This window comes from Muscardinus avellanarius (genome assembly GCF_963383645.1).
Source record: "Muscardinus avellanarius genome assembly, chromosome: 4".
Classification (NCBI taxonomy): Eukaryota; Metazoa; Chordata; class Mammalia; order Rodentia; family Gliridae; genus Muscardinus; species Muscardinus avellanarius.
Genome location: NC_137789.1, coordinates 709,274 through 733,507, shown reverse-complemented (window position 1 = coordinate 733,507; position 24,234 = coordinate 709,274). Strand labels below are relative to the sequence as shown.

Genomic DNA, 24,234 nt, shown 5'->3' with positions numbered 1-24,234 from the left:
TGGAACCCAGGGGCATTTGACCGAGCTACACCCTCTGCCCTATTTTTTTATTTTTATTTTTACTTTTTTTTTTGCGGGTCTGGGGATGGAATCCAGGGGTATTTGACTCCGAGCTACATCCCCTGCCCTATTTTTTCTTTGTATTGAAACAGGATCTCACTAAGTTGTGGAGGGCCTCACTCAACAGCTGAAGCTGTCCGCGAACCGATCCTCCTGTCTCAGCCTCCCGAATGCTCGGATTAGCTTGCGCCACCACGCCTGACCACGACTGGCTATTTTTTAATTTAGCAAATGTTACTTTTTCTGTGTGTGTGTGGGTCTGGGGATGGAACCCAGGGGCATTTGACCTCCAAGCTACACCCCCTGCCCTATTTTTTTATTATTTATTTTGAAATGAGGGCCTCACTAAGTAGCTGAGGCTGTCCGCGAACCGTGATCCTCCAGGTCTCAGCCTGCCGAATGCTGGGATTACAAGCGTGCGCCACCACGCTCGGCTTAGCAAATGTTAAAAGTAGATGGTAGAGCCGGGTGTGGTGGCTCATACTTGTAATCCCAGAGTTTGGTGGGAGGCTGAGACAGGAGGATCACACAGGTTTAAAGCCAGCCTCAGCTACTTAGGGCTCTCTGCAACTTAGTGAGACCCTGTTTCAAAATGGTTAAAAATAGGGCTGGGGGTGTAGCTCGGAGGTAGAATGCCTCTAGGTTCAATCTCCGGTACCGCAAAAATAAATAAATAAAAATAGGGCAGGGAAGCTGGGAGTGGTGGCGCACGCTTGTAATCCAGGCACTTGGAAGGCTGAGACAGGAGGATCGCGGTTCGTGGCCATCCTCAGCAACTTGCGAGGCTCTCAGCCTTAGTGAGACCCTGTTACAAAATAAAGAATAAAAAAATAGGGCTAGGGGTGTATTTTGGAGGTAGAACCCCAGTACCGCGGGGGGGGGGGATAGGGCTGTGAGTGTAGCTCAAAGGTTGAGGGTTCCATCCTCAGCATCACCACCAATAAATACATAAATAAATAAATGGTAAGAAAACAGAAAAGGTTAGCCGGGCGTGGTGGCGCACGCTTGTAATCCCAGCATTCGGGAGGCTGAGACTCGGAGGATTGCGGTTCGCAGACAGCTTCAGCTTCTCAGTGAGGCCCTCTGCAACTTAGTAAGACCCGGTTTCAAATAAAGAATAAAAAATAGGGCAGGGGGTGTAGCTCGGAGGTAGAAAGCCCCTGGGTTCCATCCCCAGACCCGCAAAAAAAAAAAAAAAAAAGAAAGAAAAAAGGTGTCTCAGCTTGCACGAACGCTGCGGCAGCGAAGACAAATCACTGCCTCTTTCTCGCGCACTCGGAAGACGAGCCGGAAGACCGAGAAGCAACACCGGCATTCCGAAAATTGCAAAAGGCGCGACCGGAAAGTGCGTCCGAGTCCACCTTCACCCCGCCTCCCCTTCTCCGGCGCCGAAGCAGGCTGGGAACGCCCGGAACCGTAGTTCCCGGGGGCCGGAAGCAGGCTGGGAACTCCCGGAACTGTAGTTCTCGGGGCCCGAAGCAGGCTGGGAACGCCCGGAACCGTAGTTCCCGGGGACCGGAAGCAGGCTGGGAACGCCCGGAACCGTAGTTCCCGGGGACCGGAAGCAGGCTGGGAACACCCGGAACTGTAGTTCTCGGGGCCCGAAGCAGGCTGGGAACGCCCGGAACCGTAGTTCCCGGGGACCGGAAGCAGTCCGGGAACGCCGGTTCCCGGGGACCGGAAGAGCGCCGAGCATCCGGATACCGTCGGCCTGCCGGCCGGGACCGCTCGAAACCCTTTCCTCCCAGAGGCAGAGAGCCAGGCCGGCGGCATGGCGGGGCTGGAGCTCCTGTCCGACCAGGGCTACCGGGTGGACGGGCGGCGCGCCGGGGAACTGCGCAAGATCCAGGCGCGGATGGGCGTGTTCGCGCAGGCCGACGGTTCTGCCTACATCGAGCAGGGCAACACTAAGGCGCTGGCGGTGGTCTACGGGCCGCACGAGGCGAGTGGGCGGCGCGGGAGCGGCGGGGCCGCATCCCGCCGGAGTAAACGCCGCGGTGCGCCGGGCGGCCCTGCCTTCCTCCCCTGTGCCCTGCCTCTCTCCCCTTGCTGTCTCGCTCGCTATGCTCACCGGTTCTCCAGGCCACTGCAACATACTTCCTTGCACCTGCCACTTCAACTTGTACCTACTCTCAGTGTTTGTCTCCCCACTGGAACATGAGCTCTTTGAGGACAGAGACTGAATAAAATCTCCTGGTTTTATTGCTATGCCTTAGGCGCTATAACGGTGTCAGGCCAGTGCAGTTATTTTAAAAGATTTCCACCCGGAATTGGTGGCGCTCTCTTGTAATCCCAGTTCTTGGCAGGAAGAGACAAGGGGATTGCAGGTTCAAGGCTACCAGCCTCAGCAACTTAGAATGCCCCTGGGTGGAATCTCTAGTAACTTCCCTAAAAAAGTTTACTTAGCGAACAAGTGTGGGAACCCAGATTTCTAGGTTGAAGAAGCCAGGAGGACGAAGGCCATACAGGGAGAAACAAGCCTGACACTCTTGCTAAGCCGGGGAGAAGGGGGATAAATTCCAAATCAAGTTGAGGGGTTTCCAGGGAGGTGAAGACCCAAGACTTCATAAACCAGAGAAAGGATCAGGGGTTTTATTTCACACATAATACAAAAGCCTTTGCTAAGTAGAGTGTGAGTATGCAAGTGAGACAGAATCTGACTTGATGTCTGTAAACATACTGTGGCCACCATACAAAGAGCTGGGGGGTGAAGCACCGCGCCAGAGCTGAGGCCCTTGCCCTGGCTATGTTTTGGAGGTAATGTAGGTGCACCTCTCAGGCTGGAGGGGAGTAGTGAGGGAGGCTGAGCCACAGAGGACTGGGAAGTGTGAGGGGGAAGGGAGAGGCCTGGCTCATGTTTCCTTTCTTGCTAGATCCGGGGCTCCAGATCTCGAGCCCTGCCTGACCGGGCCCTGGTGAACTGTCAGTATAGTTCAGCAACCTTCAGCACAGGCGAGCGCAAGCGGCGGCCACACGGGGATCGGAAGTCCTGTGAGATGGGCTTGCAGCTACGCCAGACCTTCGAGGCAGCCATCCTCACACAGTTGCACCCACGCTCCCAGATTGACATCTATGTGCAGGTGAGCTGGCGAGCGGCTGCAGTCTCAGCCCAGGAAGGGGAGGGGACTGGAGGAACGGGTGCTCGGGGTGGGATGGCAGTCTGATAGACTGATGCCCGGGTGCTCGGGGTGGGATGGCAGTCTGATAGACTGATGCCCGGGTGCTCGGGGTGGGATGGCAGTCTGATAGACTGATGCCCGGTTCTCTGCAGGTGCTTCAAGCAGATGGTGGGACCTATGCCGCTTGTGTGAATGCAGCCACACTAGCAGTGCTGGATGCTGGGATACCCATGCGGGACTTTGTGTGTGCGTGCTCAGCTGGCTTTGTAGAAGGCACAGCCCTGGCAGACCTCAGCCATGTGGAAGAAGCAGCTGGTGGCCCCCAGCTGGCTCTGGCCCTGCTTCCAGCCTCAGGCCAGATTGCCCTGCTTGAGATGGATGCCCGGCTGCACGAGGACCATCTGGAGCAGGTGCTAGAGGCTGCTGCCCAGGCCGCTCGAGATGTGCACGCCCTGCTGGACCGTGTGGTACGCCAGCATGTGCGTGAGGCCTCTATCTCACTGGGGGACTGAGTGCCCAGCCCTCTATTTCCAAAATAAAGCCCTGCTCCTCCACTCAATACCCCTCCTGGTATAGCACTTCCAGAACCCCTCAGAGTCCTGCAGAGCTCTGCCTGATGCTACCCTGGGGAGTGAGTAGGGGTACACACACATACACACGTGAACTACGTATCTCTGTAGCCTCGGGATTCAAACAAACTGATAAGGAAAAGGAAGGAGGGGCTAGGGTGGGGGTGTCCATGTGTGGTGAGTAGCTTGCTCCAGGAAAGGCAAACCAGGCCCTAAGACTGAGGAATGTGCCGTGTTCATCAAAGGCCATCAAGAACCTGAGCACAAGCTCTAGGGGGAATGGCTGGTTATGGACACTCACCACAGAGGCGCAGGGGCCGTGGACTAGGCTTCCTGAAATTCCTGAGCCGTTCTTTGGACCCCAAAACTACAACAGACCCCTGTTTTACCCGGTACCCCGCAGCTTGGATGCTTCCCACTACCCACTTTGGTGAAGTCCCCTTCATCATCCAAGCTCCCATGCTCTGCCAGGCTCTTCCCGGCTGGCCAGGACAGTGCCCTGCCCGTTTTGGCCATGCATCTTACCTATGGACTCTACCTGACCCTGGTGTCCTTGGTTCAGAGCCCAGGTGACTCCGCCTGGGCTGTCGCTTTGGGTGGCGGGCATTCACGGGAGTAATCCTGACGCCGGGCCTCAGTTCACTGAAGGCCCCTTGGCACGGCAGGCAGTCTCGCGGCCCCGCCCCGCGAGCCTCGGCCAGAGCTCGCAGCGCCCCCTGCCGCCCGGCCGGCCCTCCACGCGGGCGCCGGCGAGCCGAGCCTGCGCGGGCCGGGCGGGCGGCGCGGTCGCTGGGCCCCGGAGCGCGCGGCCCTGCCGGCGGCCGGCCATGGGCCTCCTGTCGGACCCGGTGCGCCGGCGAGCCCTCGCCCGCCTCGTGCTGCGGCTCAACGCGCCGCTCTGGTGAGGCCGCGGCTCCTGCGCTCGCGCCGCCCGGCCGGGGATGGCGCGGCCCCCGGTCACGCCCGGCGCCCTCTCTCCCCAGCGCGCTGAGCTACGTGGCGGGCGTCGCTTGGTTCTTGGCCCTGGCTTTCCCACCGTTGACCCAGCGCACCTACATGTCCGAGAACGCCATGGGCTCCACCATGGTGGAAGAGCAGTTTGTGGGCGGAGACCGCGCCCGCGGCTGGGCGAGGGACTTCGCGGCCCGCCGCAGGACGTCGGGGTGAGCGGCGGGGCGGCCCGGGCGGGGCGGCGCGGAGGCCGGGGCGCGCTCTCAGGCCGCTGTGTCTCCAGGGCGCTGCCGGTGGCCTGGCTGGAGCGGACCATGCGGTCGGTGGGGCTGGAGGTCTACACGCAGAGCTTCTCCCGGAAGCTGCCCTTTCCAGATGAGACCCACGAGCGCTACGTATGAGGGACGGGTGTGCCTGGGACCGAAAGGCGGAGGGGGGTCAGTGGGAGGGGGAGCCGGGGTCAGGGAGATCCCTGCTGGTGGGCGCTGGAGGGCCAGGAAGGGGCGTTGCCTGCCTGGGTTATTCTGAGGCTTCTACACCAACACTCATACAGATGGTATCAGGTACCAACGTGTATGGCATCCTGCGGGCCCCACGTGCGGCCAGCACCGAGTCCCTGGTGCTCACTGTACCCTGTGGCTCTGACTCTACCAATAACCAGGCCGTGGGGCTGCTGCTGGCACTCGCTGCCCATTTCCGAGGTGAGGCTCAGGAGCTGCTGGCCAGGGAGGTTTTGGCCAGTACTTCAGGCCCTGCTGACCTACCTCTTACCTCCAGGGCAGATTTACTGGGCCAAAGACCTCATCTTCCTGGTGACAGAACATGATCTTTTGGGCACTGAGGCTTGGCTTGAAGCCTACCATGACATCAATGTCACCGGTAGGTGCTCTGCCTTCCACCGGGCCCTCAGAGCTATCTGTCCCCAGCACCCGTGCGGCCCTTATTTGCTCCCCCTACAGGCATGCAGTCGGGCCCCCTCCAAGGCCGAGCTGGAGCCATCCAGGCAGCTGTGGCCCTGGAGCTGAGCAGTGATGTGGTCACCAGCCTGGATGTGACTGTGGAGGGCCTCAACGGGCAGCTGCCCAACCTCGACCTGCTCAACCTCTTCCAGACCTTCTGCCAGAAAGGAGGGCTGCTGTGTACACTTGAGGGCAAGGTGGGACCACCTGCCTGGGAGCGGAGGGCGGAGGGCACATGGCGAGGGGTTTATCTGATCCTGTCCCGGTGCCTCCCAAGCTGCAGCCCCAGGACTGGACGTCACTGGAGGGACCACTGCAGGGACTGCAGACACTGCTGCTGATGGTTCTGCGCCAGGCCTCTGGCCGCCCCCATGGCCCCCACGGCCTCTTCCTGCGTTATGGGGTGGAGGCCCTGACCCTGCGTGGCATCAACAGCTTCCGCCAGTACAAGTATGACTTGGTGGCAGTGGGCAAGTAAGTAGCTTCTGGTTCCCTCTGCACGTTCGGGGCAGTGCCTAGCAGAGCAAGGAAGGGAAGGCTAACTCCGAGCCTGCTGTGCACCCGGCAGGGCTTTGGAGGGCATGTTCCGCAAGCTCAATCACCTTCTGGAGCGCCTGCACCAGTCCTTCTTCTTCTACCTGCTCCCTGCCCTCTCCCGCTTCGTCTCCATCGGCCTCTACATGCCCGCTGCTGGCTTCATGCTCCTGGTCCTTGGTCTCAAGATATCCTCTACTGCACGAGCCCCTGTGGCCAGCCCTGGGTACCCTCACCTCTGACTGGGCTTCGGGTTGGGATGGGGAAGCCTTGGGCCCCCCACCTGCAGATCCCATCACTCCTCTTGTGGGGTCCTTGACTTCGTCACGCCCTGGAGCTATGGATGCAGCTGCATGAGGCCGGAGTGGTCCCTGAGGAGGCGGGGGGATCCCCTGGGCCCAGCGCCCCTCTGCCCCCAGCACAGGTGACGGCCCCTTCTGTTGTGGGGTGGGCTCTTGGGGTAGCAGGGTGCTCTGTGCTGCCTCTCCGCCTCAGCTGGAGCGGCAGTGGTGCCGAGAGTCCTTCCCAAGGTGTCCGTCTGCCCTGTAGGGTGTGGGGTTGGCCTCGCTCGTGGCACCCCTGCTCATCTCCCAGGCCATGGGCCTGGCCCTCTACACCCTTCCCGTGCTGGGCCAACACGTGGCCACCCAGCACTTCCCAGTGGCTGAGGCCGAAGCCGTGGTGCTGACGCTGCTGGCAATTTATGCTGCCGGCTTGGCCCTTCCACACAATACCCACCGGTGAGTGATGGACGGGGCTGGGCAGGCGGGCAGCCTGGACAGGCAGGCAGCTCCTGGCCTGCCCCTGAGCCTCCTGCCTTTCAGGGTGATGAGCACACAGGCCCCAGACAGGGGGTGGATGGCCCTGAAACTGGTGGCCCTGCTCTACCTAGCGCTCCAGCTAGGCTGCATCACCCTCACCAACTTTTCCCTGGGCTTTCTGCTGGCTGCCACCATGGTACCTGCTGCTGCGCTCACGAAGCCCCACGGGCCCCGGTACGTGCCCGTCACTCCACACCCCAGTGGCTGCGTCCCGCCCAAAGTCTCCTCATCATCCCCGGTACCCACCTACTCTGATGTGCCCCTCCCCCAGGCCGCTCTATGCCGCCCTGCTGGTGCTGACGAGCCCAGCAGCCACGCTCCTGGGTGGCCTGTTCCTGTTGCGAGAGCTGCAGGAGGCGCCGCTGTCACTCGCCGAGGGCTGGCAGCTCTTCCTGACAGCGCTGGCCCAGGGTGTGCTGGAGCATCACACCTACGGCGCCCTGCTCTTCCCGCTGCTGGCCTTGGGCCTCTACCCCTGCTGGCTGCTCTTCTGGAACGTGCTCTTCTGGAAGTGAGGTCTGCTGCCTGGGTGCAAAGGCTGGGGCGGGGCCCCCACGCCCCGCATTCTACCTCCTACCTGGGAAATAAACAAGTGCTCTGTTCCAGCTGTTCTCTGGCTCCTGGCCCACTGTCCACACAGGCCCGCTGGCTGGGCGTTCTCGCACTGCTCCCCTGGAGGGTCCTCCCTGTCTGCCTAGCAGATGGCATCTCCACCAGGGCTCTGCTGGCAGGAGTGGGAGCTCAGCCCCTCAGCAGCAGGAGGGAGGCCTCAGGTGGACATGGGCCAGGCCTGGGGCTCTGTGAAGGCCAAGTGCACATGGGGCCTGGAAGGTACGTCCATGTCCAGAGGACTCTACACTGATGCCCAGAGCTGTGTGGGAACAAAGTAAGGAATGAGGAAATGCCGTGCGTAGCTGGTTCACAGGTTAGGAGACAGCTTCAAATTTAGTGAGACTCAGCAACCCAGTACCACAAAGAAAAAGAAAAAGGCTGGGCATGGTGGTGCATGCTTATAATCCCAGTACTTGGGAGGCTGAGACCGGAGGATCACAGGATCAAAGCCAGCCTTGCTCAGGTAGAATGCCTCTGGGTTCAATTCCCAGTTCCACCAAATATAAAATAGGTCTGGGAGTGTAGCCCGGAGGTAGAAGGGAGAAGGGTTCCATCCCCAGTACCACCAAAAAAGGTTCCATCCTCAGTAAGTACCACCAAAAAAAAAAAAAGTAGACTGCTCCTGGGTTCAACCCACAATACAGAAAGAAAAAGAAGGACAGAGACCTGGAGCCCCTGGGAACCTTTCCCCATTGTAGAGAAGAGGTTAGGCAGCTTGGTCCAAGGACTACACAGTGTGTCGTTTTAGTTTGGCCGCACACATCTTTTTTTTTTTTTTTTTTTTTTTCCGGTACTGGGGGTGGAACCCAGGGGCATTCGATCCGAGCTACACCCCCAGGCCCCTGCACACATCTTGGGTGGAAATCGATTTTTATTGGGGATAGAACGCAGGGGCATTCTACCTCTAAACTATAGTCCCAGGCCTATTTTATTTTTTATTTGGAAACGGTCTTGCTGAGTCGCTGAGCCTCACCAAGTTGCTGAGGCTGGCTTTGAACCTATGATCCTCCTGCGTGGACATGCACACCACATCCAGATGACAATTGAATTTTTGCTTATTTTGTTGGTCCGGGGATTGAACCTAGGGCCCAGAGGGTGGAAAGCCTTTTGCTGCCGGCTAGCCCTCAGGAGGCCTGGGCAGATCTGAAGAGGAGGGAGGGGGAGGTGCGAAGGTCTTGCAGGGAGCAAGCTGTCCCTGGAAAACTGGAAAACCACTTGGGGTGGAGAAGGTGAGTTGCCACGATATTTCCTTCTCCAGACCCTGGCAAACCTGGGGGTGTCTGTGGTAACCGGGGATGGGAAGGGCACGCCTGGATTTGAAGTTATGTGACCAGGGGTAGGTCAAGAGGCTGGCACAGTGCCACGAGGGAGCTGGTGGCTAGGCAGAAAGTCGGGGTAGGGCACTTAAGAAAGTGAAGAAAAAGGCTTGCTGGTGGCTGGTGTGGGGAGGGCACTGCACTAGGGTTCCAAGGTGGAGGGCTGGAGCTGCCCCCAGCAGCCTCCCGTGGCCAGGCAGACACCCGCCTGCGGGAAACTGCCTGGTGTTCTGAGTGACATCTGTAACCTACTCAGGCCCTTGAGAAGCCAGCCACCCCAGCCAGGCGTGGTGCCCATCCTTGTAATCCCAGTACTTGGGAGGCTGAGGCAGGAGGATCGCAGGTTTGTAGCCAGCCTCAGCTACTGAGTGAGACCCTCCACAATTTACCAAGACCCTGCTTCAAAATAAAGAATAAAAAAGCCAGGCATGGTGGTACACGCTTGCAATCCCAGCGCTTGGGAGGCTGAGACAGGAACAGATTTGAAGCCAGGCTCAGCTACGTAGGCTCTCAGCAACTTAGTGAGACCCTGTTTCCAAATAAAATATAAAATAGGTCCGGGAGTACAGCCCTGAGATAGAAAGTCTCTGGGTTCCACCCCAGTACCACACACAGAGCAAAAAAAATTAAAATAGGGCTGGGGATGTAGCTTGAAGGTAGAATGTCCCTGGATTCCATCCTCAGTACCATAAAACAAACAAATGACGCCAGGCGTGGTGGTGCACACTTGTAATCCCAACATTTGAGGAGGCTGAGACCAGAGGATCGTGGTTCGCGGACAGCCTCAGCTACTTAGTGAGGCCCTTTGCAACTCAGACCCTGTTTCAAAATAAAGAATAAAAAATAGGGCAGGGGGTGTAGCTCAGAGGTCAAATGCCCCTGGTGTCCATCCCCAGACCTGCAAAAATAAATAATTCAATAAATAAATAAAAGGAATAAAAAATAGAGCTGGGGTATAGCTCCGAGGTAGAATGCCCCTGTGTTCCAGCACCAGTGCCACAAAAAATAAATAAGTAAATAAGGCTCGGGTTGTAGCTTGGGGGTAGAATGCCCCTAGGTTCAATCCCAAATAACACAAAAAATTAATAAAAATTGGGGCAGGAGCCAGGCGTGGTGGTGCACCCTTATAATCCCAGCATTTGGGAGGCTGAGACAGGAGAATGGGATTCAAAGACAGCCTCAGCTACTTAGGCCCTTTGCAACTTAGTGAGACCATGTTCCAAAATAATAATAAAAAAATAGGGCTGGGGATGTAGCTCAGAGGTAGATTGTCCCTGGGTTCAATCTCCAGTAAAACACACACACACACACACACACACACACACGACAATGGGATTGGGAATCTGAGACAGAAGGATCCCAGATTCAAGGACAGTGTCAGCAATTAGTGAGACTCCCATCACCTAGTGAGACCCTATTCCAAAATAAAAATAAGAATGTCCTTGAGTTCAATGCCCAGTATCACAATAAAAGAAGAAGAAAAGAAATAATGCTAGCTGGGAGTTGTGGCCCACAGTTGTAATCCCAATATTTGGAAGGCTGAGCCAGGAGGATTTCTGGTTTGAGGCCAGCCTCAGCAACACAAGGCCCTCTGCAATCTAGTGATACCTGGTTTCAAAATAATAAAATAGGGCTTTGGGTATAGCTCAGAAGCAGAAAGGCCCTGGGTTTGGTACCAAAATGAAATAGTAATAATAATAATGGTACCTGGATGTGGTAGAACAAGCCTATAATCCCAGTACTTGGCAGGCTGAAGCAGGATCGCAGATTCAAAGACGGCTTCAACAATTTAGTGAGGCCCTTAGCAATTTACTGAGATCTTGTTTCAAAATAAGAAATAAAATAGGACTGGGTGTGGTGGCACTTGCTTTGTAATCCCAGCATTTGGGAGGCTGACAGGAGGATCACAGGTATACAGCCAGCCTCAACGACTTAGGCCCTTTGCAACTCAGTGAGACCCTGTTTCAAAATAAAGAATAAAACAATAGACCTAGGTGTGTACCTCAGAGGTAAATTCCCCTGGATTCCATCCTCAGTACCACCAAAAAAAAAAAAAAAAAAAAAATAGGGCTAGAGGTCTGGTTCAGAGGTAGAACCTCGTCTAAATTCAATCCCTAGCTGACATGGGGTGCACGCTTGTAATCCCTGCGCTTGGGAGGCAGAGACAGGAGGCTCGCGCAGGTTCGAAACCAACCTTGCTGGTTTAAGAGACCCTGTTTCCAAATTATATATATAAAATAGGTCTGGGAATATAACCCGGTGTAGTACTGGGTATTGAACCCAAGGGCTTTATACCTCTGAACTATACCCCCATCCCTATTTTATCCTTTCTTTCCTTCTTTCTTCCTTTATTTGTGGTACTGGGGATGGAATCCAGGGGCCTTCTACCTTCCAGGTTACACTCCTAGACCTATTTTATATTTTATTTGGAAACAGAGTCTCACTAAGTTGCTGAGAGTGTAAGTAGCTGGGGCTGGCTTCGAACCTGCGCGATCCTCCTATCTCAGGCTCCCAAGTATTGGTGTTACAAGCGTGCGCCGCCACGCCCGGCTATTATTTATTCATTTGTGGTCCCGAGGATGGAACCCAGGGGCATTCCACCTCCGTGCTACACCTCCAGCCCTCTTTTATCCTTTATTTTGAAACAGGGTCTCACTGAGTTGCAAAGGGCGTCACTGGTAGTAGCTGAGGGTGTCCTCGAACCGCGATTCTCCGGTCTCAGCCTCCCAAATGCTGGGATTACAGGCGAGCGCCCCCTGGCTGGATTCTGACAGCTTCGGCTAGTTTTTCCCTTGCTTTTACGTCGGGGACGGCAATTTTCGGTAACCCCTGCCCACTTCGCAGACAGTAGTTTCTGGGGGACGGTGGCTCCTTTCCTGGCCCTAGTGCTTGTGCCTACTCCCGGCCAGACCAGCCAGAAGGCGGAGCGCTGGCCGTGGGTGAGCCTCCTCCTTCCGCCGCTTCTGAGAAGCCGGCGAGGGGCCAGGCCTGTGGAGGCCGGCCGGCCGGCACCGCGGCCGCGGAGGACCTGGCCCGCGCGGGCTCGGGCCCAGGGGGAAAGGCGGCCTTCGTCATGGCGACCGGGAGGCGCGCGGTCTCGCTCGACGTCGGGCTCCCACTGGCCCGGAGCGAGGCGGCGGGCGGCGCTCGGGCGCTGACGGACAGCCCGGCCCCGCCCCGCCGAGGCCACGCCCCCGCCCCGCCGAGGCCACGCCCCCGCGGCTCTCGCGCGGTCTGAACTCCCGTGGCGCCGCAGGGGCTGACGGGAGCGCCGGCCGCGCTGCAGAGGGCCGACATGGCGGCGGCGGCGGCGGCTTCCCTTCGCGGGGCGGTGCTGGGCCCACGGGGCGCCGGGCTCCCGGGCGCGCGTGCCCGAGGGCTGCTCGGCGGCGCGCGTCCCGGGCAGCTCCCGCTGCGGACGCCTCAGGTGAGCTCGGGCCCGGCCCCAGGCCCGCGCGCCCCGCTGCCGGTGAAGGTCACCGCGGGGAGGCTCGGGCGCGCCCCGGCTGCGGGGGCACGGGCCGCCACGCGGGGTCCCCGCCGGGGCCGGGCCTACGCCGCCCGCTCGGAGCGGCCCGGGAGCCGGCCGGCGTGCGCGAGCGCCCGGGCTCCTCGGCCCCGGCGCGGGGCGACGGCCGGGCGGTGTGGGTCGGAGCTGGGGGCTTCCCTCCGAGGCGCGCCCCCAACGCGCCGTCGCCCGCTGCCCCTATTGGCCGGCGTCCTCGAGCGGCCCGGCCGGACCTCGGCCAGCTGCCGGTGACCTTGGTGTGTCGGCACCCTCGGTCACTCCGGTCTGACCCTCGGCTCGGGATCCCAGAGCACGTCTCACCCGCTCGTCAGAATCGCACCGCGGCCCGGGGACGGCGGCGGCCAGGGACGCGGGCAGAGCCGGGCGGCGGCCAGCCTGGGTGGGTGAGCGGGCGGTGGGCGCCGAGTCGGATCCCCAGCTCGGCGGGTGGTCTCGTGGCAGGCGCTGAGCGGGACTCTTGCAGGCAGTGTCCCTGTCTTCGAAGTCTGGCCCTTCCCGCGGTCGGAAGGTGGTGCTGTCCGCGCTGGGCATGCTGGCGGCAGGGGGTGCGGGACTGGCCGTGGCTCTGCATTCTGCCGTGAGTGCCAGTGACCTGGAGCTGCACCCCCCCAGCTATCCCTGGTCCCACCGTGGCCTCCTCTCCTCCTTGGACCACACCAGGTGCGCAGCTAGTGGCTAGCCGGGGGAGTGTCTGGATAGAGTGGAAGCTGCTTTGTTTCTGACCCTTTTTCTCTCTTTAGTATCCGGAGGGGATTCCAGGTATATAAGCAGGTGTGTTCATCCTGCCACAGCATGGACTATGTGGCTTACCGCCACCTGGTGGGTGTGTGCTACACAGAAGATGAAGCTAAGGCACTAGCCGAGGAGGTATGGAGCCTGGGACGTGCAGAGGATGCAGGGCTCGCACTGCGTTGGTGGGACTGCAAGGTGGTGATGAGGCTCTTGGTGATAGGTGGAGGTCCAGGATGGCCCCAATGAGGACGGAGAGATGTTCATGAGGCCAGGGAAGCTGTCTGACTACTTTCCCAAACCATACCCCAACCCTGAGGCTGCCAGGGCTGCAAACAATGGAGCCGTACCCCCTGACCTCAGCTACATTGTGCGAGCTAGGTACCTGGGCTGCCCACAGGGTGGAGCTGGAGAGGGGAAAGGAGGTCTGATGGGTGCCAGGGACTGAGGAGTCATGGATCTGTTCCAGGCATGGTGGTGAAGATTATGTCTTCTCCTTACTCACGGGCTACTGTGAACCACCCACTGGGGTGTCTCTGCGAGAAGGCCTCTACTTCAACCCCTACTTTCCTGGCCAGGCCATTGGCATGGCCCCGCCCATCTACACTGACGTCTTGGAGTTTGATGATGGTGAGAGCCCTTCACTGAGCCTACCCAGCCCGAAGGCATGCTTCCCCTGTGTCCCTGGGCAAGAGAGGCCCTGCTCCCTTCTTGGCGGGGGTCTGGTCTCTACAGGCAGACAAGGCTTTGGGACAGCTCTCACTGTCCCGTCAGGTCCTGTCCCTTTGAAGCCTTGGGTAAGAGCCAATCTTTGCTTCTATGGAGGAGGGTACACTGAGAGTTGCCACACGTTGGGTTCAAACCTAACCCTCACTACTTTTCCTTGGCCCAGGCACCCCAGCCACCATGTCCCAAGTAGCCAAGGACGTGTGCACCTTCCTACGCTGGGCATCTGAGCCAGAGCATGACCATCGCAAACGAATGGGGCTCAAGGTGAAGGGTTGGGCAAGGGTGCCACCATGGGCACGGGAAGGGTGGAAAGGGTCCTTCCTGCTCCCCCTTCTGAGCCTGCTTTTTCCCCAGATGTTGATGATGATGGGCTTGCTGCTGCCCTTAATCTACGCCATGAAGAGGCATAAGTGGTCAGTCTTGAAGAGTCGAAAGCTGGCATATCGGCCACCCAAGTGACCCAGTCCGGCATCTGCTAACCATCTAGCCTGAACAGCCCTCCAGCCCAGGAGCCATCTCAGGCCTGTTCAGGCATCAGCTGGCCCACTTGGCCCAGCCCCTCTCCATTTGGGATGAGGGGAGGGGGCAGGAGACCAAGCCCTGGCTCCAGATCTTTCTTCAGCCTTCATCATGGGAATAAATTAAGTTTCTCAACATGCACATTCGACCTGTTGTGTGACAGGTGTGCTGGCTTACAGGGACTTTGAGACTAAGACCCATTTCCTCACAGTGCTGTGTCCAACCCCATCTTGCCTCGTACCTGGGATCCAGACAGTGCTGGGTGTGAGACCAAGGGAGAAGCGTAGCTGTTAGAGGTGGCAGCCCTCAGTGGGGTGAGTGTGTCCTGCCTCAGGTGAAAAGGGCTTGAACTACTCGGCCCAGGGACCTGCTGAGGCAACCCACCAAGTGTTGGGGTATGGAACTGCTCAGCCTCCATCTTGAGAACAGCAGGGAGTCCTTGGCAGCACCTCATTAGCGAAAGGCCTGGAATCATGGAGGCCAGAGTGGTATCAGGAAGAGAGTCACCCCCAGCCATGTTGGTGAATCAGAGGATCTGAGACATGCCCTTGCTTCAGTGGGACAGCTGAAGATCACTGGGGATATATGTGGAGGTATCAGGGTATTTGTCGTGAATGGCAACTAGCTGTCCATAGGGAAGCTGGGTGGTAGGTCCAGGCTAGACAGCTGGCAGTAGCTGGGCTCACAGTGTGGCACCTGAGAGGGCACTGGGGGTGTTGTGGCCAGAGGATCCAGGAGGGTGCGACCCTAACGGAAGCACAACACCCTGGTTCTGATTATTAGCTCCAAAGCTTCCCTTCTTCCTAAGAGAAGGGAAACATTTTTTTTTTTTTTCCCTTTCTTTCTTTTGTGGGTCTGGGGATAGAACCCAGGGAACAATTCTACCTCCGAGCTATACCCCCTGCCCTATATATATATTTTTTTATTCTTTATTTTTAAAAAGGGTCTCACTAAGTTATGGAGAGCATCACTAAGTAGCTGAGGCTGTCCACGAACTATGATCCTTCGGTCTCAGCCTCCTAAATGCTGGGATTACAAGCATGTGCCACCACTCCTGGCTGGAAACACCCATTTCATTGTTGGTAGCCCCCTGGGGTGGGGGCAGGTGGAGAGCAGAAGGCAAAGCCAAGCTGGGCTTGGTGATACATGCTTATAATCCCAGTACTTAAGCCAAGACAGGAAGATGGGAGATTCAAGGGCAGACCCAGCAAGGAGTGACTCCCATCAACCTAGTGAGACTGTTTCAAAATAAAAGGGTTGGGGTGTAGCTCAGAGGTAGAATGCCTCTGAGTTCAGTTCCCAGTATCCCCCGAATCACAAGGCAAAGCCAACAGTTGGCCTGGATCACACAGTGCCAAGATCCCCAGTGGCTCCCTCCCAGTGGTCAACAGCCATGGCAGCCCCTGAAGGTCAGGGGACCTGGGGAGAGGTGCAGGTATCACATTTCTGTGACTTAGGGTCCAAGCTGTGTGTGTGTATGTTTTACTGGGGATTGCATTCTACCTTCAAGCTATACCCCAGCCACCCCCTTTTTTTGTGCAACTAAGCTCTCCCAGGCTTATTTTGCTTTTTGTTTTGAAACGGGGTCAGAGTTGCTGAGGCTAGCCTCAAAGCTGCCTTCCTATCAGCCTCCCAAGTACTGGAATAACAGGCCTGCACCAGCATGCCCAGCTCAAGTTCACCGTTAATCGCCGCCTGGGCCTCGCTGGAGGAGCCTGACCTGATGAGGGCCAGGCCTTTCCTCTTACAGCTCCCAATGCTCTGTTGCAGTGCTGCACGGAGACAGAGAATGGGACACTGGGCTCGCTCTCATGTGTCTTTAATGATTGGTGGCACAAACCCTGGTGTCTGTTCCAGTGAGCAGCCAGCAAGGTCTCCTGGGAAGTTCAGATGGTGGTCTGGGGACTTGGGCCTTTGAGAGAAAGGGCCATGTTCTCTATAACCTAGGATAGAAGACATCATTCCTGATTGTTCTGGACTGTGCTAGCCCCCATCTCTACCCACCTCTTATACCTTTGGTGGCTTCTAGGTGGAGGCTGTAGGGAAGGGTTCCCAACTGCAGGGCCTCTGGGTGCCACACATCTCACAACCAGGTCGGTTTGGGGCATTGATGAAGGTGCAGGAAGGACAGGGCCAGCCAGGCTGAGGAGGTGGGAGACAGCCCTCGTCATGGGAAGAAGTTTCTCAACATGCACTTTCAACCCGATACGTGACAGGTGTGCCGGCTTACAGGGGACTTTGGGGACTAAGACTCATTTCCTCCAGTACCCACAGCCACCTGGACTCACCCACCCATGCCCACTGGTCCCTTGCCTACCTGAAGGGGGCTAGGGAGGCTTGCACTGGTTGGCTGGGGTGCACAGGGCAGCCCCAGTGACTGGGGAAGCAAGCATCTTAATTCCCCATCCGTTTTCTGTGAGCGCTGAGGGCTACATCCTGTGGCAGAGGAGGGAGGTTCGGGGCAATCTCAGGCCACACCCCACCTCCCTCACCTCACCCCCACCAAGGACTGACCTGAGGCTTCTTGCGGGGCTGAGAGCAGGTAGAGAAAAGCAGGGTCCCCATCCTGCTGGACCCCATAGGAAGCAAGGCTGCGCTCAGGCACACACAGGCACCGCCCAATGACCCAGCACTGCACAGCTGGTGGGAAACCAAACTCCGAGAACACCTGGGGCCAGAGCATCATGGCAGAGCAGTCACCCAGGATCATACTCCCCCCCCCCCCCGCCCCATCTAAACAGCCATGAAACTCAGCTGATTCCATCTCCTAGGACACTCTGGATGCAGCTTCCTCTCCAGACCTAACTGCATTACCCCACACAGTTGCAGAAGTCCCAGGGCCCTCCATGTTTACCTGGTCCCGGAGGGCTGCAACTGTGCAATGGGGATGGACCTGTAGTGAGACGTGGGCAGAGGATGCGGCGGATGTGGCATCTTCAACTGTGACCTGCAGTCTGGGCCGAAATGTAGGTCAGGGGCTGGGTGGGGAACCTGGGAGGGCGGAAGGACAGGACGAGGAAGACGGGCCTCACCTGATGGGACCAGGCGGGAAGCAGGCCTCTTGGAGCTGGACACTGAGAGCCACATGATACTGGGCCAGGGTCGCTGCCACTTGGGCTGCCTCCTCCTTGTCCCCGCCTGCAATGGCTCGAGCCAGCTGCCCAGTCAGCTCTTCTACAGGGAAGGATAGCTGTCACAGCCAGACAGTAGCCACTCCCCAGACCCCTCCAGCTGCCTGTCCATGTTGGGGAATATGGGGTCAAAGAGGGCACAGCTTGACAGGGACAGATTTTATTCTGAAAATCACCTAGGAGGAGGCAGCTGACCAGGAGAGTCTACAAGTATCAGGAGCCCCTTCCTTCCAGATGAGGGTGTTTTATGGGGTGGGAGAACACAGTTGTATGTTCCTCCAATTGGGCTTGACACCCAGCCAGACCAGGTAAATTTGTGTGGCTGGGGGCCGGGGGTGATTAGGAGCATTATTTCCTTTGCTTTCCCACCATTCCTGGGGCCCTCTGTTCTCAGCCTCCTCTGGCCAGGCTCAGTCAGACCTCACAGTGCCCACAGTCCTTACCTTTCTTCTTCAAGTCTCCAAGGCTCTGGGGAAGATCTGCTTCAGGTTGAGGCACTCTGAGTGTGGGGGCCAGAGGGGGGCTGGGTGGGGAAACAGGTCGTGTTTCTGAGCCCAGGGCTGGGCTACTGCAGCCTAGGAGAAAGATGTGGAGTCGCTGGTAGCCTTGAGCCAGGCCTCTGTGCCCTCAGGTTTCTAGGACCTCTGCCTTCTCACCTCAGCCCATTCCGGCCTGGCCTCCTGCCATACTTGAGGATAGCCTTCCCCTCACTGCCTTGGCCCTTACAAACAAATCCCTCATGTAGGTGCCACAGCTGCACTAGGCTCGTTCTCGGGACCCAGAGTCCTGAACTCTTCTGTTCCCTCTCCTTCACATGGGGAACCACAGAGGGTTGCCTGCCCTGGGCAGCCTTACAGGGCTGGGCATGTTGTGGTTTCCCCTTCCACTGAGGCTGGCCGGCCCCCTGCAGTGAGGGTCTGCACCTCACAGGTCCAGCTGCTGTGATGGCCTCAGGCCCATAGAATCCTAAACCGCCTCCCCACTAAAATGAGCAGAGCCCTCAAGCACCCAGCACTATGCCTAGCCTTGAGCATTGCAGTACACGTTCCCCTCAAGCGCTTTAGTTCATGGGCCACGTGGCTCAAGACAGTCTTGGAATTTCACTCAAGTATCACCCTCTCCGGGAAGCCTTTTATGTTAATGTATTTATGTCACCCTATCTTATGTAGTCCCCCACCCCCGCCCCAGCACTTATTCCCTCCACCCTCTAAGGGATTTATTTGTTTATTTGTTTATTTGTTGTTGTTGTTTGCAGAGCTGGGGATGGAACCCTCCAATAGACATCCCCCAGCACTATCTTTTTATTCTTTATTTTGAAACAGGGTTTCACTAAGTAGCTGAGGCTGTCCTCAAACCTTGATTCTCCTGACTCGGCCTCCCAAATGCTGGGACCACAAGTGTGCTGAGGCTGTCCTTGGGAACCTTGATCCTCCTGACTTGGCCTCCCAAATGTTGGGACCATAAGCATGTGCCACCACTCCCGGCTTTGTTGATTTTATATCTCCCTTCCTTTTTGGGGGGGGGGGCTGGAGATGAAACCCAGGGGCATTCTACCTCCGAGCTACACCCCAGCCCTATTTTTTATTCTTTATTTTGAAACAGAGTCTCACTAGGTAGCTGAGGCTGGCTTTGAACCTGTGCGATCCTCCTGTCTCAGCCTCCCAAGCGCTGGGATTACAAGCGTGCGCCACCACGCCCAGCTTTCCAGACCTATTTTTTACTCTTTATTTTGAAACAGGGTCTCACTGAATTGCAAAGGGCCTAAGTAGCTGAGGCTGTCGAACCACGATCCTCCCTCCTGTCTCAGTCTCCCAAATGCTGGGATTACAAGCATGCACCACCACGCCTGGCTCACTCTCCCTTTTTCAATGCTGAATTGCCTGGTCTCTTATACCACACTGTCTGGTTGTCTTAGTGCCCCTCTGGCTGCTCTTCCTCTGTACCAGGGGCATTTGACCTCCAAGCTATAACCCCTGCCCTATTTTTTTATTGTTCATTTTGAAACAGGTTCTCACTAAGTTGCAGAGGGTCTCACTACATAGCTGAAGCTGTCTGAGAACCGTCATCCTCCAGTCTCAGCCTCTTGAATGCTTGGGATTACAGGCTGCACCACCACAACCCGTTCATTTCATTCCCTTCTGAATAGGCGATGTCTTGGAGACCTGCACTACTGGCCCTTCCATTTTCCTCAGTCTTCATCACTTTCATTTATGCAGCCATGAAACTCTTCTAATTCCATGTCCAAAGTATCTCTGGAAGCCTCCTCCTCTCTCTTACTTGCACTCCCTATACAACTGCAGAAGTCTCAGTCTGTCCTAAGTAACAGATCTGAGTCTGTCAGTCTTCTGCTGAATACCCTGCCTTGGCTCTCTTTTTTCTTCTCTCTCTCTCTCTCTCTCTCTCTCCTTCCCTCCCTCCCTCCCTCCCTCCCTCCCACGGGTATTCTACCTATGAGCCTAACTCCCAGCCCTATTTTAATTTGGAAACAAGGTCTGAGTATGGAGGGTCTCACTAAGTTGCTGAGGCTGCCCTCGAACCTGTGATCCTTCTGTCTCAGCTTCCCAAGTACTGGGATTACAAGTGTGGGCCACCACGCCAGATCTGTCTTCTCACCAGGGTCCTGCAGCCCGGCTTGCTCTTTCTGTGCTTGTATGTTATTCCAGACTCCAGCTCAACTTCTACTTTCTTCCTCCTAAGAGCCTTCCTAGACTCAGCTCTCCCCATCCCTGCTCCCACCCAGTCCCGGGGGCCTAAGGTTACTCCAAATGTGCTTTCATTCCAGGGCACTGACCATTCTGTCCCTCTGCGGTGGCACCTCGCACCAAGACTGCCCACCGCTGAGCTTCCTGAGGGTTGAGGAAGTGCACACTGAGGGTTCCAGGCCCTCCTGGTGGAGGCTGCAGCTCATGTTGGCTGGGGCCACGAATGGTGTAGGAGACTGACTCCAAGGGCCACTCCAAACTGACCTGAGAAGGGGAAGAGTCCAGGCTCAGTGGTCCACCCCCAACCGCATTACGATAAAAGGAAAACGATATATCGTTTCTAGGACATTTACACAATCTTATGGCCTCCCTTTCGGCTTACCAAATCCTAACAGCTTGTAAAGCAGAAACCAGCGACACCCCCATTTTACGGACCAGAAGCCAAGCAAAGAAAAGTAACTGCTCAAGGGCACGCCGCGGGCTGGCGGAGGGGCCTGGCTTCTGGCCGCAGGCCCCCACCTCCACTCACCGCCCCAGGCTCGGTGCCCAGAAGCTCCAGCCGGAAGCGCCCAGGCCGCTCTGGGTCCACGCTCAGCTGCAGCCTCCGCAGCTGCGCCTCGGCGTCGGGCCCGGAGCCCAGCGGCCGCACCGCGGCGTGCACCGCCAGGAGCACCGCGGCGGAGCCCGAGTCCGCCTCCGCCGCCCCGCCTGCCGGCGGCGCCATCTCCGGTCTGTCTGGGTCCCAGCCCTCCGAGCCCGCTTCCGTGAGATCGGGCCGCCCAGCGACTTCGCCGGCCAGAAACCGAGGCCGTGAGCCTGGGTTCCGGGCGCAGGGCAGTGTCGAGGCTGCGGAGGGACCGAGGGCCGCGCGCCGGCGAGCCTAACCCGACTGCTGTGCCTTGGAATGGACACGGTCTGAGGTCCTCGGGGCACCGGCATATCGTCCTGTGTGAGCTGGGCTCGAGCCCCGGCCACAACTCGAGAGCATCAGAAGTTCGGGTGGGGGGAGGCCGCAGCTGAGCAGGAAACTTCCCCCAGACCTCGGCGGTGGCCGGGGGCTTGTCCACTAGGCCTCCTGGGGGTCGGCGGCCGGGCCCCGCCGCTCCAACCGCAGCCCGGCCACGCCCACGCCGCGCGCTCCCTCCGCCGGCCGGCTAGTTCGCCCTGAGGCGGGGCGAACGGGATTCCGACCAATGAGAGCCAGGAACGGAGGCGGATTTGGCCCGCGAGAGAGTGACAGGCAGGAGCTCCGGCCAGTAGCCGTAGGAGGCAGGACTGAGCGGCGGGAAACGCCCCCAATGGCTGGTCGCGCTTTCGATCCCCAGGCCGAAGCGGGCCATTCAGAGGCGTGGGGCCGGGCTTGGCGGACGCTTGTTGTTGTCCGGCCCGGGGAGGCGGAGGTCGCTGGCGCGCTCGCTGGCTCGCTGGCTGGCTCGCTTGGACGGTCTGTGGCGGTCGGCGGCAGGTCGGTCGCGTGTTCGGACGTTGTGCAGGGGGGCGAGGCTATGTCGCGGTGGCAGCCCGGATGGTCCGGCAGGGCCGGGTGTAACGGGACGTCGCCGCGGAGCTTCTTCCCCCGGATACTGTGCGGCTCGAGTGGAGGCCGCAGCGTCGCTCCCTGCCCCTGAGGAACTCACGCCGCCGCACGGAGCCCACCCCAGCTTCGCCCCGGCATCGACGCCAAGCTACCCGGCAGGCCCGGCCCGATTTGGCCCGGCCCAGGCAGGTGGGTGTCCGCCCGGTGCCCCGCGCCGCTCTCGGGGCGCCAGACCACAGACCCCAGCAGGCCTCGCGCGGACGCACTGCCTCCTGGGTGCTGTAGTTCGGTCCCTGCCGGGAGGGAGCCCCTTGCCCGCCGCGCTGCCTCCTGGGACTTGTGGTTCGGCCTCGGCTCTGCAGGTGTCCGGGCGTCGGAAAAGACTAGGCGTACTTGCAGAGTAGAACAGGAGCCTGTGGGTTTCCGCCATTTTCCAGAATGCAGACCGTAGAACAAGGGAAAGAACTTCAGGTGTCTTGGTTCTTCCCAGCCTGGCCTGAGGGGGACCGCAGGAGGATTTAGAGTGTCCCCCGTGGTGGATGGGCACTTTCTTTATGGATAGGGAATGTACAAGTTCAGCAGCCCAGGTTAAGCAAGATCCTGGATGGGTTCCAGCCAGGCCCGGAACAGCTGTGCAGTAGCAAGGGTGTCTGAGCTGGAGCCTGGACTTGCCACCCTCAGATAACAGGATCTCATCATCTTTCAGCCAGTGCTGAGTACTTGAGAGCAGGTACAGGAGGAAAAAGCTGTATGAAGCCTGAGTAAAGGCCAGAGCCAGTTGTTTACAGAGCTCTGCTCAAGGGGTAGGAGGACTGAAGGCAGAGCTCCATGGGTCCAGATACCAGGACCTGGCTTCTGCATCCTCAGGCAACACTAGCCTCTCTGGAGCAAAGAGCCCCCTCCCCAAGGACATGAAGCTATTGGAGAACTCGAGTTTTGAGGCCATCAACTCACAGCTGACTGTGGAGACTGGAGACGCCCACATCATTGGCAGGTGAGGCTTGAGGCTCTGGGGGCCAGTATCTCAGAGGTCACCGCCCTGGCCCCTGAGTTGAACCCTTCTAGGGGATAGTGTGCTCCATGTACCTGCCTGTCTCTCGTAGGATTGAGAGCTACTCATGTAAGATGGCAGGAGATGACAAACACATGTTCAAGCAGTTCTGCCAGGAGGGCCAGCCCCACGTGCTGGAGGCACTGTCCCCACCCCAGACCTCAGGCCTCAGCCCCAGCAGGTGAGCAGAGGCCAGACTGCCCTTTCAGGACTTGAGGAAGGTAGGCAAGGCTGATGTTTGTCTCTGTGCAGACTGAATAAGAGCCAAGGTGGTGAAGATGAGGACCCTCTCAGTGACAAGTGCAGTCGAAAAACCCTCTTCTATTTGATCGCCACACTCAACGAGTCCTTCAGGCCAGACTACGACTTTAGCAGAGCCCGCAGCCATGAGTTCAGCCGGGAGCCCAGCCTCAGCTGGGTGAGAACTGGGTGGGACCCTCAGCCATTCCCACAGCCTTCCCCTACTTCCAGTGGTTCCCGGGCTCTGCCCAGTCCCGCCGGCTGTCCCGGACCCTTGTCACCCCCAACTGTGACCTGCCCTAGGTGGTGAACGCAGTTAACTGCAGCCTGTTCTCAGCTGTGCGGGAGGACTTCAAAGCCCTCAGGCCCCAACTGTGGAATGCAGTAGATGAGGAGATCTGCCTGGCCGAATGTGACATCTACAGGTGGGTTGGCATCCCCACAGGTGCATCCTCCATGTGTGGGCACTAGAAAGGAACCTCACACTACCTTTACCCCACCCCCAGCTATAACCCAGACCTAGACTCAGACCCCTTTGGGGAGGACGGCAGCCTCTGGTCCTTCAACTATTTCTTCTACAACAAACGGCTCAAGAGGATTGTCTTCTTTAGCTGCCGCTCCATCAGGTTGGTACCACCTGTCCCCTCCCTTCATCACCCTCTTGGACCAACACCCCCTCCTCAGCTGTACCCATCCTCCCTGGGGCCAGTGGCAGGCCTGGGGCACATGGTCTTGAGACTGATTTTCCCACTTCCCGCCCAGTGGTTCCACTTACACACCCTCAGAGGCGGGCAACGAGCTGGACATGGAACTGGGGGAGGAAGAGAGTGGAGGCGGAGGCAGTGAGGGCAGGGCAGAGGAGACCAGCGCCATGGAGGACAGGTGTGTGGCGGCGGCGGTAGCCCTGGCCCTGGAGCTGGCAGAGGGCGGACAGGTCAGGGCCCCTTTGGCCTGGTCTCCTGGGCAGGACCCCGTTGAGGCTTGTGTGTATCAACCTCTGCCCAGGGTCCCAGTGATCTGTATGTGATGGGGAGGAGCAGAGGCCCCAGCTTCATCCAGCTTCAGCCAATGCCCGGACCTGCCCACCGAGAGGCCCCAAGGCCTTCCTCGCTGCTGGCGGTACCCT

At 58.3% G+C, this 24,234-nt stretch overlaps 5 protein-coding genes across 6 annotated transcripts; 4 read left to right on the top strand and 1 right to left on the bottom strand.

The window, feature by feature from the left end:
- Positions 1–1,831: 1,831 nt before the first annotated feature.
- Positions 1,832–3,691, top strand: EXOSC4 (exosome component 4; the record flags this gene model as incomplete). Its single annotated transcript, XM_080694929.1, has 3 exons — positions 1,832–2,002; positions 2,934–3,140; positions 3,332–3,691. The coding sequence occupies 3 exons, from the start codon at positions 1,832–1,834 to the stop codon at positions 3,689–3,691; spliced, it is 738 nt and encodes a 245-aa protein (XP_080551055.1).
- Positions 3,692–4,575: 884 nt separating this feature from the next.
- GPAA1 (glycosylphosphatidylinositol anchor attachment 1) lies at positions 4,576–7,528 on the top strand (the record flags this gene model as incomplete). Its single annotated transcript, XM_080695325.1, has 12 exons — positions 4,576–4,649; positions 4,732–4,911; positions 4,983–5,094; positions 5,253–5,400; positions 5,477–5,578; positions 5,659–5,855; positions 5,936–6,132; positions 6,227–6,380; positions 6,521–6,616; positions 6,742–6,932; positions 7,017–7,187; positions 7,285–7,528. 12 exons carry the CDS (start codon positions 4,576–4,578, stop codon positions 7,526–7,528), a joined length of 1,866 nt encoding a protein of 621 aa, XP_080551451.1.
- Positions 7,529–12,212: 4,684 nt separating this feature from the next.
- CYC1 (cytochrome c1) lies at positions 12,213–14,387 on the top strand (the record flags this gene model as incomplete). Its single annotated transcript, XM_080694568.1, has 7 exons — positions 12,213–12,368; positions 12,934–13,130; positions 13,211–13,337; positions 13,423–13,580; positions 13,669–13,829; positions 14,092–14,192; positions 14,283–14,387. The coding sequence occupies exons 1-7, from the start codon at positions 12,237–12,239 to the stop codon at positions 14,385–14,387; spliced, it is 981 nt and encodes a 326-aa protein (XP_080550694.1). The 5' UTR covers positions 12,213–12,236.
- Positions 14,388–16,472: 2,085 nt separating this feature from the next.
- SHARPIN (SHANK associated RH domain interactor) lies at positions 16,473–21,004 on the bottom strand (the record flags this gene model as incomplete). Of its 2 annotated transcripts, none has more annotated exons than XM_080694924.1 (8): positions 16,473–16,589; positions 16,765–16,876; positions 16,940–17,115; positions 17,302–17,401; positions 17,480–17,621; positions 18,022–18,143; positions 20,339–20,544; positions 20,810–21,004. In XM_080694924.1, the coding sequence occupies 8 exons, from the start codon at positions 21,002–21,004 to the stop codon at positions 16,473–16,475; spliced, it is 1,170 nt and encodes a 389-aa protein (XP_080551050.1). The 2 variants fall into 2 exon arrangements, with proteins under 2 accessions (XP_080551050.1, XP_080551051.1); XM_080694925.1 differs by having other exon boundaries at positions 16,765–16,869; positions 16,951–17,115; positions 18,022–18,146; positions 20,366–20,544.
- A 1,724-nt stretch (positions 21,005–22,728) lies between these two features.
- Positions 22,729–24,135, top strand: MAF1 (MAF1 homolog, negative regulator of RNA polymerase III; the record flags this gene model as incomplete). The annotated part of the gene is made up of 7 exons (XM_080694447.1): positions 22,729–22,811; positions 22,921–23,049; positions 23,121–23,286; positions 23,412–23,533; positions 23,615–23,734; positions 23,871–23,990; positions 24,114–24,135. 7 exons carry the CDS (start codon positions 22,729–22,731, stop codon positions 24,133–24,135), a joined length of 762 nt encoding a protein of 253 aa, XP_080550573.1.
- Positions 24,136–24,234: the final 99 nt, after the last annotated feature.